Consider the following 14,099-nt stretch of genomic DNA (forward strand, 5'->3'; position numbering starts at 1 on the left):
AAGAGGAAAAAAAGGCCAAAACCAGCGTCCCGGAAGTGCCCCTCCCCCCGCCCCTCCCCCCGCCCCGGTGCGGCCGGTCCCCGCGGTGGGGGATGGGCCGGAGGGGGCGGGTGCCCCCGCGCCGCCCCGCCTCCCTGCCGCGCTCCCATTAGCTGCCGCCCGGCCGGCACCGCCCCCTACCTCCCCCCGCGCCTGGCGGCGGCCAATGGGCGGGAGGGGGCGTGGCCGGGCGCGGCCGAGCTCGTGCGGGCGGAGGAAGCGGCGCGAGAAGGTCGGGCGGGGGGGGGGGGGAGCGGTGACAGCGGCCCGCTGTCGCGACAGGCGGTGGCTGGTGACAGGGACCCCCCTGGGGGGCGGCGGCAGCCCGGCGAGCGGGGGCGGGGCCGCCCCGCTGTCGCGACAGAGCGCGACAGGGACCCCCAGGTAACGGGACAGCCTGGGAGGGGCCCGCGGCGACAGGGACCCCCAGGTGACGGGACCCCCCCCCGGTCGCGACACCCCCGTGACAGGGACCCCCCCGTGACAGGGACAGCCCGTGACAGGGACACCCCCGTGTCGCGACACCCCCGTGACAGGGACAGCCCGTGACAGGGACACCCATGACAGGGACACCCCAGTGTCGCGACACCCCCGTGACAGGGACCCCCGTGACAGGGACACCCAAATGTCGTGACACCCCCGTGACAGGGACACCCGTGACAGGGACACTCCAGTGTCACGAGACCCCCGTGACAGGGACCCCTGTGACAGGGACAACCATGACAGGGACACCCCGGGGGCAGGACATACAGGTGACAGTGACACCCTGGTGACAGGGACACCCCAGTGACAGGGACACCCCGTGACAGGGACACCCCAGTGTCGTGACACCCCCGTGACAGGGACACCCCGGGGGCAGGACATGCAGGTGACAGTGACACCCTGGTGTTGGGACACCCTGGTGCCAGGGACACCCGGTGACAGGGACACCCAGTGACAGGGACACCCTGGTGACAGGGACACCCAGTGACAGGGACACCCAGTGACAGGGACACCCTGGTGCCAGGGACACCCAGTGCCAGGGACACCCAGTGACAGGGACACCCTGGTGCCAGGGACACCCAGTGACAGGGACACCCAGTGACAGGGACACCCTGGTGCCAGGGACACCCAGTGACAGAGACACCCAGTTCCAGGGACACCCGGTGACAGGGACACCCGGTGACAGGGACACCCAGTGACAGGGACACCCAGTGACAAGGACACCCAGTGACAGGGACACCCTGGTGACAGGGACACCCAGTGACAGGGACACCCTGTGACAGGGACACCCAGTGCCAGGGACACCCTGGTGCCAGGGACACCTGGTGACAGGGACACCCGGTGACAGGGACACCCTGGTGACAGGGACACCCAGTGACAGGGACACCCAGTGACAGGGACACCCTGGTGACAGGGACACCCGGTGACAGGGACACCCAGTGACAGGGACACCCGGTGCCAGGGACACCCGGTGCCAGGGACACCCTGTGACAGGGACACCCTGGTGACAGGGACACCCGGTGACAGGGACACCCAGTGACAGGGACACCCAGTGACAGGGACACCCGGTGACAGGGACACCCAGTGACAGGGACACCCTGTGACAGGGACACCCTGGTGACAGGGACACCCGGTGACAGGGACACCCAGTGACAGGGACACCCAGTGACAGGGACACCCGGTGCCAGGGACACCCAGTGACAGGGACACCCAGTGACAGGGACACCCTGGTGACAGGGACACCCAGTGACAGGGACACCCAGTGACAGGGACACCCGGTGCCAGGGACACCCAGTGACAGGGACACCCTGTGACAGGGACACCCTGGTGACAGGGACACCCAGTGACAGGGACACCCAGTGACAGGGACACCCGGTGACAGGGACACCCGGTGACAGGGACACCCAGTGACAGGGACACCCTGTGACAGGGACACCCTGGTGACAGGGACACCCGGTGACAGGGACACCCAGTGACAGGGACACCCGGTGCCAGGGACACCCGGTGCCAGGGACACCCGGTGACAGGGACACCCAGTGACAGGGACACCCTGGTGACAGGGACACCCGGTGACAGGGACACCCAGTGCCAGGGACACCCAGTGCCAGGGACACCCAGTGACAGGGACACCCTGGTGCCAGGGACACCCGGTGACAGGGACACCCAGTGCCAGGGACACCCAGTGCCAGGGACACCCAGTGACAGGGACACCCTGGTGACAGGGACACCCAGTGCCAGGGACACCCTGGTGCCAGGGACACCCAGTGACAGGGACACCCAGTGACAGGGACACCCTGGTGCCAGGGACACCCAGTGACAGGGACACCCTGGTGCCAGGGTCACCCTGGTGCCAGGGACACCCAGTGCCAGGGACACCCAGTGCCAGGGACACCCAGTGACAGGGACACCCTGGTGCCAGGGTCACCCTGGTGCCAGGGACACCCAGTGACAGGGACACCCAGTGCCAAGGACACCCGGTGACAGGGACACCCTGGTGCCAGGGACACCCAGTGACAAGGACACCCGGTGACAGGGACACCCGGTGACAGGGACACCCTGGTGCCAGGGACACCCCGTGCCAGGGACACCCTGGTGACAAGGACACCCCAGTGTTGGTACACCCAGTGTCAAGGACAGCCTGGTGACAGGGACACCCGGTGACAGGGACACCCTGGTGACAGGGACACCTGGGTAAATGGGGTCACCCCGCTGACGCCTCAGGGATGGGACGTGGTGGTGGCAGGGCCACCCTGGTGACGGTGACACCCTGAGGGTGGCACCCTGATGATGGGGCAGCCTGGTGACAGATGGGCCACCATGGGGCCACCCTGGGGATGGGACACCAAGGTGACAGGGCCATCCCACCTGGTGACATGGAACCGTGGTGACGTGGCCACCCTGGGGATGGGTGACCCTGGGGATGGGACACCTTGGGGACAAGGCACCTTGGGGACAAGACCACCCTGGTATTGGTCACCCTGGGGATGGGCCACCATCGAGGTGGGTCACTGGTGACACGGCCCCATGGTGACATGGCCACCATGGTGTTGGGGCCACCCTGGGAAGGGACCCCACCCCCTGCTGCCACGGCCACCCAGGTGACACCGTGGTGACACCGTGCCCCCCCCCAGGTGACCCGCCCCACCCCCCGCCATGCTCCTGTCCCTCTGCTCCCTGCTGCTGGCCCCCACCCGGCTCCTGCTGGCCCTGTGGCGCCTGGTGGCCTGGCTCGGGGTGACGGTGGCCGCGGTGGCCGCGGGGGTGGCCTACGGGCTGTGGGGGCTGTGGGTGCTGCTGCGCCGGGGACCCCGAGGGACCTTCTGGTGGCGGGTGAGGGACCGGCCCCCCCCCGGCTTGGCCGATGGCACTTTTGGGGAGCACCGATACCTGCACCTCAAGGTTGGGGGGGGTGGGGGGGTGGGGGGCGACCCCTGGGGGGGCTCGGGGCAGGGGGCTTGGGATCCTGGGGGGCCCTTGTGGGATGTGGGGGTGGGTTTGGGGTGGTTTTAGGAGGGTTTTGGGGGGTCCTGTGGGGGGTCTTGGAGAGCTCTCAGGGGGTCCTGGGGGTTGGGGAGGGCTTTTGGTGGGGGTCTCTAGGGGCTCCTGGGGCCTGTCTTGGGGGTCAGGGGGGCTTTTGGGGGAGTCTTAAGGGCATCTTGGGGGGCTTTTGGGCTGTTCTGAGGGATCGCGGGGGACCTGGGGGAGTCTTGGGGGTTGGGGTTGGCTTTTGGCGGGGGTCTTGGGGGGGTCCTGGGGGTCAGGGGGGCTTCTGGGGTCTTGAGGATGTGTTAGGGAGCTTTTGGGGGATTCGAGGGGGTCTTGAGGAATAAAGGGCGCTTTGGGGGGGATCCTGAGGGTGTCTTGGGGGCTTTTGAGAGATTCGGGGGGTCCTGGAGGTGTCTTGGGGGTCAGGAGGGCTCTTCGGGGGGGTCTTGAGGGTGTCTTGAGGGGACTTTTAGGGTGTTCGGAAGGATCAGGGGAGTCCTGGGGGGTCTTGGGGGTTGGGGGGCAGGTTAGGGGGGGGAGGTTGGGGGGGGGACTTTGCGGGCAGGGGGTGTTGGGGGGTCCCAAGAGTCCTGGGGGGGGTGGGTCCTGGAGGTCCCAAGAGGACTTTTGGGGGATGCAGGGGGGGTCTGGGCAGGTTTGGGGGGGTCCTGGGTGGCGGTTTTGGGGGCTTTTGGGGAGTCTTGGGGGTTTGTGGTGGAATCTGGGGAGGATTTGGAGGGGGGGTCTTGGGGGTCCTGGAGCTCCTGGGAGGGTCTTGAGGGCTCAGAGGGGCTTTTGAGGTGATTCTAGGGGGTCCCAAAGGGGGTCTTGAGGAATAAGGGGGGCTTGGGGGGGGATCCTGAGGTTGTCTGGGGGGGCATTTGAGAGATTCTGGGGGGGTCCCGGGGGTGTCTTGGGAGTCCAGGGGGCTTCTGGGGGGGGGTGTCTTATGGGGCCAGGGGGGTCCTGGGGGGTTCAGGGGTGGGTCATGGAGGGACGTGTTAGGACTTGGGGGGTTTTGGGGGGTCCTAAGAGTCCTGGGGGTCACGGGAGGGGTATTTAGGGGGTCCTGGGGGGGTCTGGGGAGGATTTGGGGAGTCTTGGGGGAGTCCTGGAGGTCCTGGGAGGGTCTTGGGGTGCTTTGGGGTGGGGGGGTAGCAGGCTCAGGGGGCTTGGGGGGGGCCGGGGGGGTCCCAGAGTGGGTCTTGGGGTGTCAGGGGGGGCTTTGGGGGTCAGGCGATTTGGGGGGGGCCCTACAGTTGGGGGGGGGGGGCGGCTTTTGGGATGTTCAGGGAGTCCTGAGTAGCCTCGGGGGGGGTGGGGGGGGCGGAGGGGCGGTCCTGGGGGCTCTAGGGAGGATTGGGGGGGGTCCCTGGGGTGGGCTTGGATTTCAGAGGGGTGTTGGGGGACTCCGAGTGGGGGCTTTTGTAGGGTCTTGGGGAGGCTTTGGGGGGTCCTGGGGGGATTTGGGGGGGGCTGGGGGGGGTCAGCAGGGAAATGGGGGGGGCGGGGAAGGGGGGGGGGCCGAGCTGCTCCGTGGGGACCTACTGGTGAGACAACTGGGGAGGGCTCCATGTGACCTGGGGGGGGGGAGTTTGGGGTTCTGGGTGGGGGGGTTCTGGGTGGGGGGGTTGGTTTTGGGGTGGAGGCACCCCACTGACCCCCACCCCCTCCCAGGACTCGGGGCTGCGGCTCCACTACGTCACCCGCGGCCCCCCCACGGCCCCGCTGATGCTCCTCCTCCACGGTTTCCCCCAAAATTGGTGGGTGTCACCAAGGGCGGGGACCAGAGTGGGGGGGTGTGACACCCCTCCCCGCCGCCCTGGTGTCACCGTCACCATCACCATCACCTTCCTCCCCCCACCCAAGGTTCTGCTGGAGGCACCTGCTGCAGGAATTCGGCACCACGTACCGGGTGGCGGCCTTGGACCTTCGCGGTTACGGAGCCTCCGAGAAGCCACCGGAGAAAGACAGCTACCGATTGGAGGTTCTCCTGGATGACGTCCGCCAGGTCATCAAGGCCCTGGGGACACCCAACGGGCAGGGGGAGGTGACATCGGCCACCGGCGCCACCGCGGCCGCGCCCAAGTGTATCTTGGTGGGACACGACTGGGGAGGGCTTCTCGCGTGGGAGTTCGCCGCAAGTCACCCGACCATGGTGGAGAAGTTGGTCGTCATGGGTGCTCCTCACCGGGCCGTCGTGGCAGGTACCGGCACAGTCCGCGGGCAGCGGGTGGCTGCGCCGGGGTTGGGTGCCGGCGCTCGTGGAGGGTGGCGCCGCGTGTGGTGGGGGGGCACGGCACGGGGGAGCTCTCGTGGCTGTGACGTGCCGCTATGGCGGCATCGGTGGCGTCCGGCATGGCCGTACCGTTGGGTGCCATCTCATGGCCGTACCGTTGGGTGCCATCTCATGGCCATGCCATTGGGTGCCATCTCATGGCCGTACCGTTGGGTGCCATCTCATGGGCCGTACCGTTGGTGTGCCATCTCATGGCCATGCCATTGGGTGCCATCTCATGGCCGTACCGTTGGGTGCCATCTCATGGCCGTACCGTTGGGTGCCATCTCATGGCCATGCCATTGGGTGCCATCGCATGCCATGCCATTGGGTGCCATCTCATGGCCATACCGTTGGGTGCCATCTCATGGCCATGCCATTGGGTGCCATCTCATGGCCATGCCATTGGGTGCCATCGCATGGCCATGCCATTGGGTGCCATCTCATGGCCATGCCATTGGGTGCCAGTCTCATGGCCGTACCGTTGGGTGCCATCTCATGACCGTGCCATCGGGTGCCATCTCATGGCTGTACCGTTGGGGTGCCATCTCATGGCCATGCCATTGGGTGCCATCGCATGGCCATGCCATTGGGTGCCATCTCATGGCCGTACCGTTGGGTGCCATCTCATGGCCGTGCTATTGGGTGCCATCTCATGGCCATGCCATTGGGTGCCATCTCATGGCTGTACCGTTGGGTGCCATCTCATGACCGTGCCATTGGGTGCCATCTCATGGCTGTACCGTTGGGTGCCATCTCATGGCCATGCCATTGGGGTGCCCATCTCATGGCTGTACCGTTGGGTGCCATCTCAATGGCCATGCCATTGGGTGCCATCTCATGGCTGTACCGTTGGGTGCCATCTCATGGCCATGCCATTGGGTGCCATCTCATGGCTGTACCGTTGGGTGCCATCTTCATGACCGTGCCATTGGGTGCCATCTCATGGCTGTACCGTTGGGTGCCATCTCATGGCCATGCCATTGGGTGCCATCTCATGGCCATGCCGTTGGGTGCCATCTCATGGCCATGCCATTGGGTGCCATCTCATGGCTGTACCATTGGGTGCCATCTCATGGCCATGCCATTGGGTGCCATCTCATGGCTGTACCATTGGGTGCCATCTCCAATGGCCTCTCTGTTGGGTGCCACCTGATGACCATGCCATTGGGTGCCATCTCTTCTGACCACCCTGTTGGGTGCCATCTCCAACGGCCATGCCATCGGGTGCCCTCTCTCACGGCCGCACCATCAGGTGCCATCTCTGGTGGTGGCACCAGCAGGCGCCGCCCCCGCCCTGCGGCCGGGTTTGGGTGCCCCCGGCGGGGGCCGCTGACACGGGTGCCCCTCTCCGGCGCAGGTTTCGCCGCCTGCCACCCCTCCCAGCTCCTCCGCTCCAGCTACGTCTTCCTCTTCCAGCTGCCCTGGCTGCCCGAGCTCCTCCTCTCCTTGGCCGACTTTGAGGTGAGGCCCCATCGCCACGTCGTCCCGTGTCCCCACCTTGTCCCCGTGTCATCCCATGTCCCACCTCATCCCCGTGTCCCACCTCGTCCCCATGTCATCCCCATTGTCCCCCATGTCCCACCTTGTCCCCATGTCATCCCATGTCCCACCTCATCCCCATGTCCCACTCATCCCCATGTCCCACCTCATCCCCATGTCCCACCTTGTCCCCATGTCCCCACCTTGTCCCCATGTCATCCCCATGTCCCACCTTGTCCCCATGTCCCACCTTGTCCCCATGTCATCCCCATGTCCCACCTCATCCCCATGTCCCACCTTGTCCCCATGTCCCACCTTGTCCCCATGTCATCCCCATGTCCCACCTCATCCCCGTGTCCCACCTTGTCCCCGTGTCCCACATTGTCCCCATGTCCCCACCTTGTCCCCATGTCATCCCCATGTCCCACCTCATCCCATGTCCCACCTTGTCCCCATGTCCCCACCTTGTCCCCATGTCATCCCCATGTCCCACCTCATCCCCATGTCCCACCTTGTCCCCATGTCCCACCTTGTCCCCATGTCATCCCCATGTCCCACCTCATCCCCGTGTCCCACCTTGTCCCCGTGTCCCACATTGTCCCCATGTCATCCCCATGTCCCACTCATCCCCATGTCCCACCTTGTCCCCATGTCATCCCCATGTCCCACCTCATCCCCATGTCCCACCTCATCCCCATGTCCCACCTTGTCCCCATGTCCCCCACCTTGTCCCCATGTCATCCCCATGTCCCACCTTGTCCCCATGTCCCACCTTGTCCCCATGTCCCCACCTTGTCCCCATGTCATCCCCATGTCCCACCTCATCCCATGTCCCACCTCATCCCCGTGTCCCCACCTTGTCCCCATGTCCCCACCTTGTCCCATGTCATCCCCATGTCCCCACCTCATCCCCGTGTCCCACCTCATCCCCGTGTCCCCACCTTGTCCCCATGTCCCCACCTTGTCCCCATGTCATCCCCATGTCCCACCTCATCCCCATGTCCCACCTCATCCCCGTGTCCCACCTCATCCCCGTGTCCCACCTTGTCCCCATGTCATCCCATGTCCCACCTCGTCCCCTCAGATGCTCCGCGCCACCTTCTGCCCTCCACCAACCCAAGAAGCTCCTCGAGGCCCGCTTTGGGGAGGGGCACCCGCCCCGAGGGGTGGAGCGAGGTCCCTTGGCGGCAGTGTTTTCGGGTTGATGACAATCACCCAGACCTCCCCTCCTCATTGGTGGCCCCGTAGCTGCTGAAGACCATCCTGACGGGGCCTTGGACGGGGATCGAGAACCCGGCGCGGCGGCTCTCGGCGCAGGAGGTGGACGCCTACCTCTACAGCCTCTCCCAGCCCGGGGCGCTGACGCCCCCCATCCACTACTACCGCAACCTCTTCCGGTGGGTGGGGCCGGGGGGGACACACCCTGGGTGCCATGTTTGAGGCGCTCTTGGGTTGGGTGCTGCCAGTGGGGTGCAGCTGGTGGTGGGGGTCTTGTTGGGGTGATTCCAGTTGGGTGCTTTTGGGTTGGGTGCTCCCAGTTGGGTGTTGATGGTGGTGGTGGTCTCGTTGGGGTGGTCCCAGTTGGGTGCTGTTGGGTTGGGTGGTCCCAGTTGGGTGCTCTTGGGTTGGGTGCTCCTAGTTGGGTGCTGCTGATGGTGGTGGTGTCTTGATAGGGTGCTCCAGTTGGGTGCTCTTGGGTTGGGTGCTCCCAGTTGGGTGGAGCTGGTGGTGGGTGTCTCGTTGGGGTGGTCCCAGTTGGGTGTTCTTGGGTTGGGTGCTACCAGTTGGGTGTTGATGGTGGTGGGGGTCTTGTTAGGGTGGTCCCAGTTGGGTGCTCTTGGGTTGGGTGCTCCTAGTTGGGTGCTGCTGGTGGTGGTGGTGTCTTGATAGGGTGCTCCAGTTGGGTGCTCTTGAGTTGGGTGCTCCCAGTTGGGTGGAGCTGGTGGTGGGTGTCTCGTTGGGGTGGTCCCAGTTGGGTGTTCTTGGGTTGGGTGCTCCCAGTTGGGTGCTGGGGGGGTGGGGGTCTTGTTAGGGTGGTCCCAGTTGGGTGCTCCCGGGTTGGGTGCTCCCAGTTGGGTGCTGGTGCTGGTGGTGGTGTTGTCATTGGGGTGGTCTTGGTTGGCTGCTCTTGAGTTGGGTGTTGTGGGTTGGGTGCTCCTGGTTGGGTGCTGGGGGTGGGGTCTTGTTAGGGTGGTCCCGATTGGGTGCTCTTGGGTTGGGTGCTCCTGGTTGGGTGCTGATGGTGGTGGTGGTGGGTCTCATTGGGGTGGTCCCAGTTGGGTGCTCTTGGGTTGGGTGCTCCCGTGTGGGATGATCATATTTAGGGTCCCCCCTCCCCCTTGGTTGCCCCCCCTCACCCCCACCCCCACCCCCCTCCAGCGACACCCCGATCCCCCGCGAGCCCCCCCCGCTCCCCACCCTCCTGCTGTGGGGCACCCACGACGCCTTCCTGGACGCCCGCCTGGCGCCCTGCCTGCACCGCTGCCTGCGGCCCAGCGCCCGCCTCTGCCTGCTGCCCGGCGCCAGCCATTGGCTGCCCGAGGACCAGCCCCGCCCCCTTGCCCGCCTCATGGCCGACTTCCTGGGGGCCGACGACCACCACCCCTAGCGGCACCCATGGGTGCCCCACAGCTTGGGGGGGGGGGGGGGAAGTTAGGGTGGGAGAGGGGTTGGAGCGGGGGTGTCAACATCTGGGGAGGAGCCAACGTCTGGGTGGGGACCACCAACATCTGGAGGAGGGAAGAGCATCTGGGTGGGGGGCCCCGGTGGTTGGGTGGGGGCCCCAACATCTGCTGGGGACCGGGGTGGGAGAGTGGGGATCCCAGCGTCTGGGAGGGTGGGGACCCCATGCCCGGGGGGGGACCCCAACATCTGTATGGTAACCCCTCCCCCTCCACATCCGGAGGGGTCCCGGCACCGTCTGTTCCCAAGTGCCTTGAATAAAGTTGGGTGTCGGCGGCGTTGGGTGCTGTTGGGGGAGGGGATGCTCGGGGACACCCCTCCCCCACCTTATGGTGGTGCCAGCGCCAGTCCCCGAGTGCCCGTCCCAGCACCCATGGGTGCCAGCACCAGTCCCTGAGGTGCCCGTCCCAGCACCCATAGGTGCCAGCACCAGTCCCCGAGTGCCCGTCCCAGCACCCATAGGTGCCAGCGCCAGTCCCCGGGTGCCCATCCCAGCACCCATGGGTGCCAGCGCCAGTCCCTGAGGTGGCCGTCCCAGCACCCATAGGTGCCAGCACCAGTCCCTGAGGTGCCCGTCCCAGCACCCATGGGTGCCAGCGCCAGTCCCTGAGGTGGCCGTCCCAGCACCCATGGGTGCCAGCGCCAGTCCCCGAGGTGCCCGTCCCAGCACCCATGGGTGCCAGCACCAGTCCCCGAGAGCCGGTCCCAGCACCCATGGGTGCCAGAGCCAGTCCCCGAGAGCCCGTCCCAGCACCCATGGGTGCCAGCGCCAGTCCCCGAGAGCCCGTCCCAGCACCCATAGGTGCCAGCGCCAGTCCCCGAGTGCCCGTCCCAGCACCCATGGGTGCCAGCGCCAGTCCCCGAGAGCCCGTCCCAGCACCCATGGGTGCCAGAGCCAGTCCCTGAGGTGCCCGTCCCAGCACCCATGGGTGCCAGCACCAGTCCCTGAGGTGCCCGTCCCAGCACCCATAGGTGCCAGCGCCAGTCCCCGAGTGCCCGTCCCAGCCCCCATGGGTGCCAGCGCCAGTCCCTGAGGTGCCCGTCCCAGCACCCATGGGTGCCAGCACCAGTCCCTGAGGTGCCCGTCCCAGCACCCATGGGTGCCAGCGCCAGTCCCCGAGTGCCCGTCCCAGCACCCATAGGTGCCAGCACCAGTCCCTGAGGTGCCCGTCCCAGCACCCATGGGTGCCAGCGCCAGTCCCCGAGTGCCCGTCCCAGCACCCATGGGTGCCAGCACCAGTCCCCGAGAGCCCGTCCCAGCACCCATGGGTGCCAGCGCCAGTCCCCGAGAGCCCGTCCCAGCACCCATAGGTGCCAGCGCCAGTCCCCGAGTGCCCGTCCCAGCCCCCATGGGTGCCAGCGCCAGTCCCCGAGTGCCCGTCCCAGCACCCATGGGTGCCAGCGCCAGTCCCTGAGGTGCCCGTCCCAGCACCCATGGGTGCCAGCGCCAGTCCCCGAGTGCCCGTCCCAGCACCCATGGGTGCCAGAGCTAGTCCCTGAGGTGCCCGTCCCAGCACCCATGGGTGCCAGCGCCAGTCCCCGGGTGCCCATCCCAGCACCCATAGGTGCCAGCGCCAGTCCCCGAGTGCCCGTCCCAGCACCCATGGGTGCCAGCACCAGTCCCTGAGGTGCCCATCCCAGCACCCATGGGTGCCAGCGCCAGTCCCTGAGGTGCCCGTCCCAGCACCCATGGGTGCCAGCGCCAGTCCCCGGGTGCCCGTCCCAGCACCCATGGGTGCCAGCGCCAGTCCCCGAGAGCCCGTCCCAGCACCCATGGGTGCCAGCGCCAGTCCCCGAGAGCCCGTCCCAGCACCATGGGGTGCCAGCGCCAGTCCCCGGGTGCCCATCCCAGCACCCATGGGTGCCAGCGCCAGTCCCCGAGAGCCCGTCCCAGCACCCATAGGTGCCAGCGCCAGTCCCTGAGGTGCCCGTCCCAGCACCACATGGGTGCCAGCGCCAGTCCCCGAGAGCCCGTCCCAGCACCCATGGGTGCCAGCGCCAGTCCCCGGGTGCCCGTCCCAGCACCCAATGGGTGCCAGCGCCAGTCCCCTGAGGTGCCCGTCCAGCACCCATGGGTGCCAGCACCAGTCCCCGAGAGCCCGTCCCAGCACCCATGGGTGCCAGCACAGTCCCCGAGAGCCCGTCCCAGCACCCATAGGTGCCAGCGCCAGTCCCCGAGAGCCCGTCCCAGCAGCCATGGGTGCCAGCGCCAGTCCCCGAGTGCCCGTCCCAGCACCCATGGGTGCCAGCACCAGTCCTGAGGTGCCCGTCCCAGCCCCCATGGGTGCCACAGCCAGTCCCCGGGTGCCCGTCCCAGCACCCATAGGTGCCAGCGCCAGTCCCTGAGGTGCCCGTCCCGGCACCCATGGGTGCCAGCGCCAGTCCCTGAGTTGCCCGTCCCAGCACCCATAGGTGCCAGCGCCAGTCCCCTGAGGTGCCCGTCCCAGCACCCATGGGTGCCAGCGCCAGTCCCCGAGAGCCCGTCCCAGCACCCATGGGTGCCAGAGCCAGTCCCTGAGGTGCCCGTCCCAGCCCCCATGGGTGCCAGCGCCAGTCCCCGAGAGCCCGTCCCAGCACCCATGGGGTGCCAGAGCCAGTCCCTGAGGTGCCCGTCCCAAGCCCCCATGGGTGCCAGCGCCAGTCCCCGAGAGCCCGTCCCAGCACCCATGGGTGCCAGCGCCAGTCCCCGAGAGCCCGTCCCAGCAGCCATGGGTGCCAGCGCCAGTCCCCGAGTGCCCGTCCCAGCACCCATGGGTGCCAGCACCAGTCCCTGAGGTGCCCGTCCCAGCCCCCATGGGTGCCACAGCCAGTCCCCGGGTGCCCGTCCCAGCACCCATAGGTGCCAGCGCCAGTCCCTGAGGTGCCCGTCCCGGCACCCATGGGTGCCAGCGCCAGTCCCTGAGTTGCCCGTCCCAGCACCCATAGGTGCCAGCGCCAGTCCCCGAGTGCCCGTCCCAGCACCCATGGGTGCCAGCGCCAGTCCCTGAGCTGCCCGTCCCAGCACCCATGGGTGCCAGCACCAGTCCCTGAGGTGCCCATCCCAGCACCCATGGGTGCCAGCGCCAGTCCCCGAGAGCCCGTCCCAGCACCCATGGGTGCCAGCACCAGTCCCTGAGGTGCCCGTCCCAGCCCCCATGGGTGCCAGCGCCAGTCCCCCGAGTGCCCGTCCCAGCACCCATGGGTGCCAGCGCCAGTCCCTGAGGTGCCCATCCCAGCACCCATGGGTGCCAGCACCAGTCCCTGAGGTGCCCGTCCCAGCACCCATAGGTGCCAGCGCCAGTCCCCGAGAGCCCGTCCCAGCACCCATGGGTGCCAGCACCAGTCCCTGAGGTGCCCGTCCCAGCACCCATGGGTGCCAGCGCCAGTCCCCGAGTGCCCGTCCCAGCCCCCATGGGTGCCAGCACCAGTCCCCGAGAGCCCGTCCCAGCACCCATGGGTGCCAGCACCAGTCCCTGAGGTGCCCGTCCCAGCACCCATGGGTGCCAGCGCCAGTCCCCGGGTGCCCATCCCAGCACCCATAGGTGCCAGCGCCAGTCCCTGAGGTGCCCGTCCAGCACCCATGGGTGCCAGCGCCAGTCCCCGGGTGCCCGTCCCAGCACCCATGGGTGCCAGCGCCAGTCCCCGGGTGCCCGTCCCAGCACCCATGGGTGCCAGCACCAGTCCCCGAGTGCCCGTCCCAGCACCCCATGGGTGCCAGCGCCAGTCCCTGAGGTGCCCGTCCCAGCACCCATGGGTGCCAGCACCAGTCCCCGAGAGCCCGTCCCAGCACCCATGGGTGCCAGCGCCAGTCCCCGAGTGCCCGTCCCAGCCCCCATGGGTGCCAGCACCAGTCCCTGAGGTGCCCGTCCCAGCACCCATGGGTGCCAGCACCAGTCCCCGAGAGCCCGTCCCAGCACCCATGGGTGCCAGCACCAGTCCCCGAGAGCCCGTCCCAGCACCCATGGGTGCCAGCGCCAGTCCCCGAGAGCCCGTCCCAGCACCCATAGGTGCCAGCGCCAGTCCCTGAGGTGCCCGTCCCAGCACCCATGGGTGCCAGCACCAGTCCCCGAGGTGCCCGTCCCAGCACCCATGGGTGCCAGCACCAGTCCCCGAGAGCCCGTCCCAGCACCCATGGGTGCCAGCGCCAGTCCCCGAGTGCCCGTCCCAGCAC

General features: G+C 67.8%; 1 protein-coding gene across 3 annotated transcripts; it reads left to right on the forward strand.

Annotated features, from left to right (window-relative positions):
- Positions 1–184: 184 nt before the first annotated feature.
- Positions 185–10,227, forward strand: EPHX3 (epoxide hydrolase 3). Of its 3 annotated transcripts, none has more exons than XM_075076071.1 (7): positions 185–271; positions 3,153–3,420; positions 5,185–5,270; positions 5,377–5,714; positions 7,146–7,249; positions 8,516–8,664; positions 9,647–10,227. In XM_075076071.1, the coding sequence occupies exons 2-7, from the start codon at positions 3,175–3,177 to the stop codon at positions 9,873–9,875; spliced, it is 1,152 nt and encodes a 383-aa protein (XP_074932172.1). In that variant the 5' UTR covers positions 185–271; positions 3,153–3,174; the 3' UTR covers positions 9,876–10,227. The 3 variants fall into 3 exon arrangements, with proteins under 3 accessions (XP_074932172.1, XP_074932171.1, XP_074932170.1); XM_075076070.1 differs by lacking the exon at positions 185–271 and adding an exon at positions 280–469; XM_075076069.1 differs by lacking the exon at positions 185–271 and adding an exon at positions 280–423.
- Positions 10,228–14,099: the final 3,872 nt, after the last annotated feature.

This window comes from Phalacrocorax aristotelis, chromosome 28 (genome assembly GCF_949628215.1).
Source record: "Phalacrocorax aristotelis chromosome 28, bGulAri2.1, whole genome shotgun sequence".
NCBI classification, from domain to species: domain Eukaryota; kingdom Metazoa; phylum Chordata; class Aves; order Suliformes; family Phalacrocoracidae; genus Phalacrocorax; species Phalacrocorax aristotelis.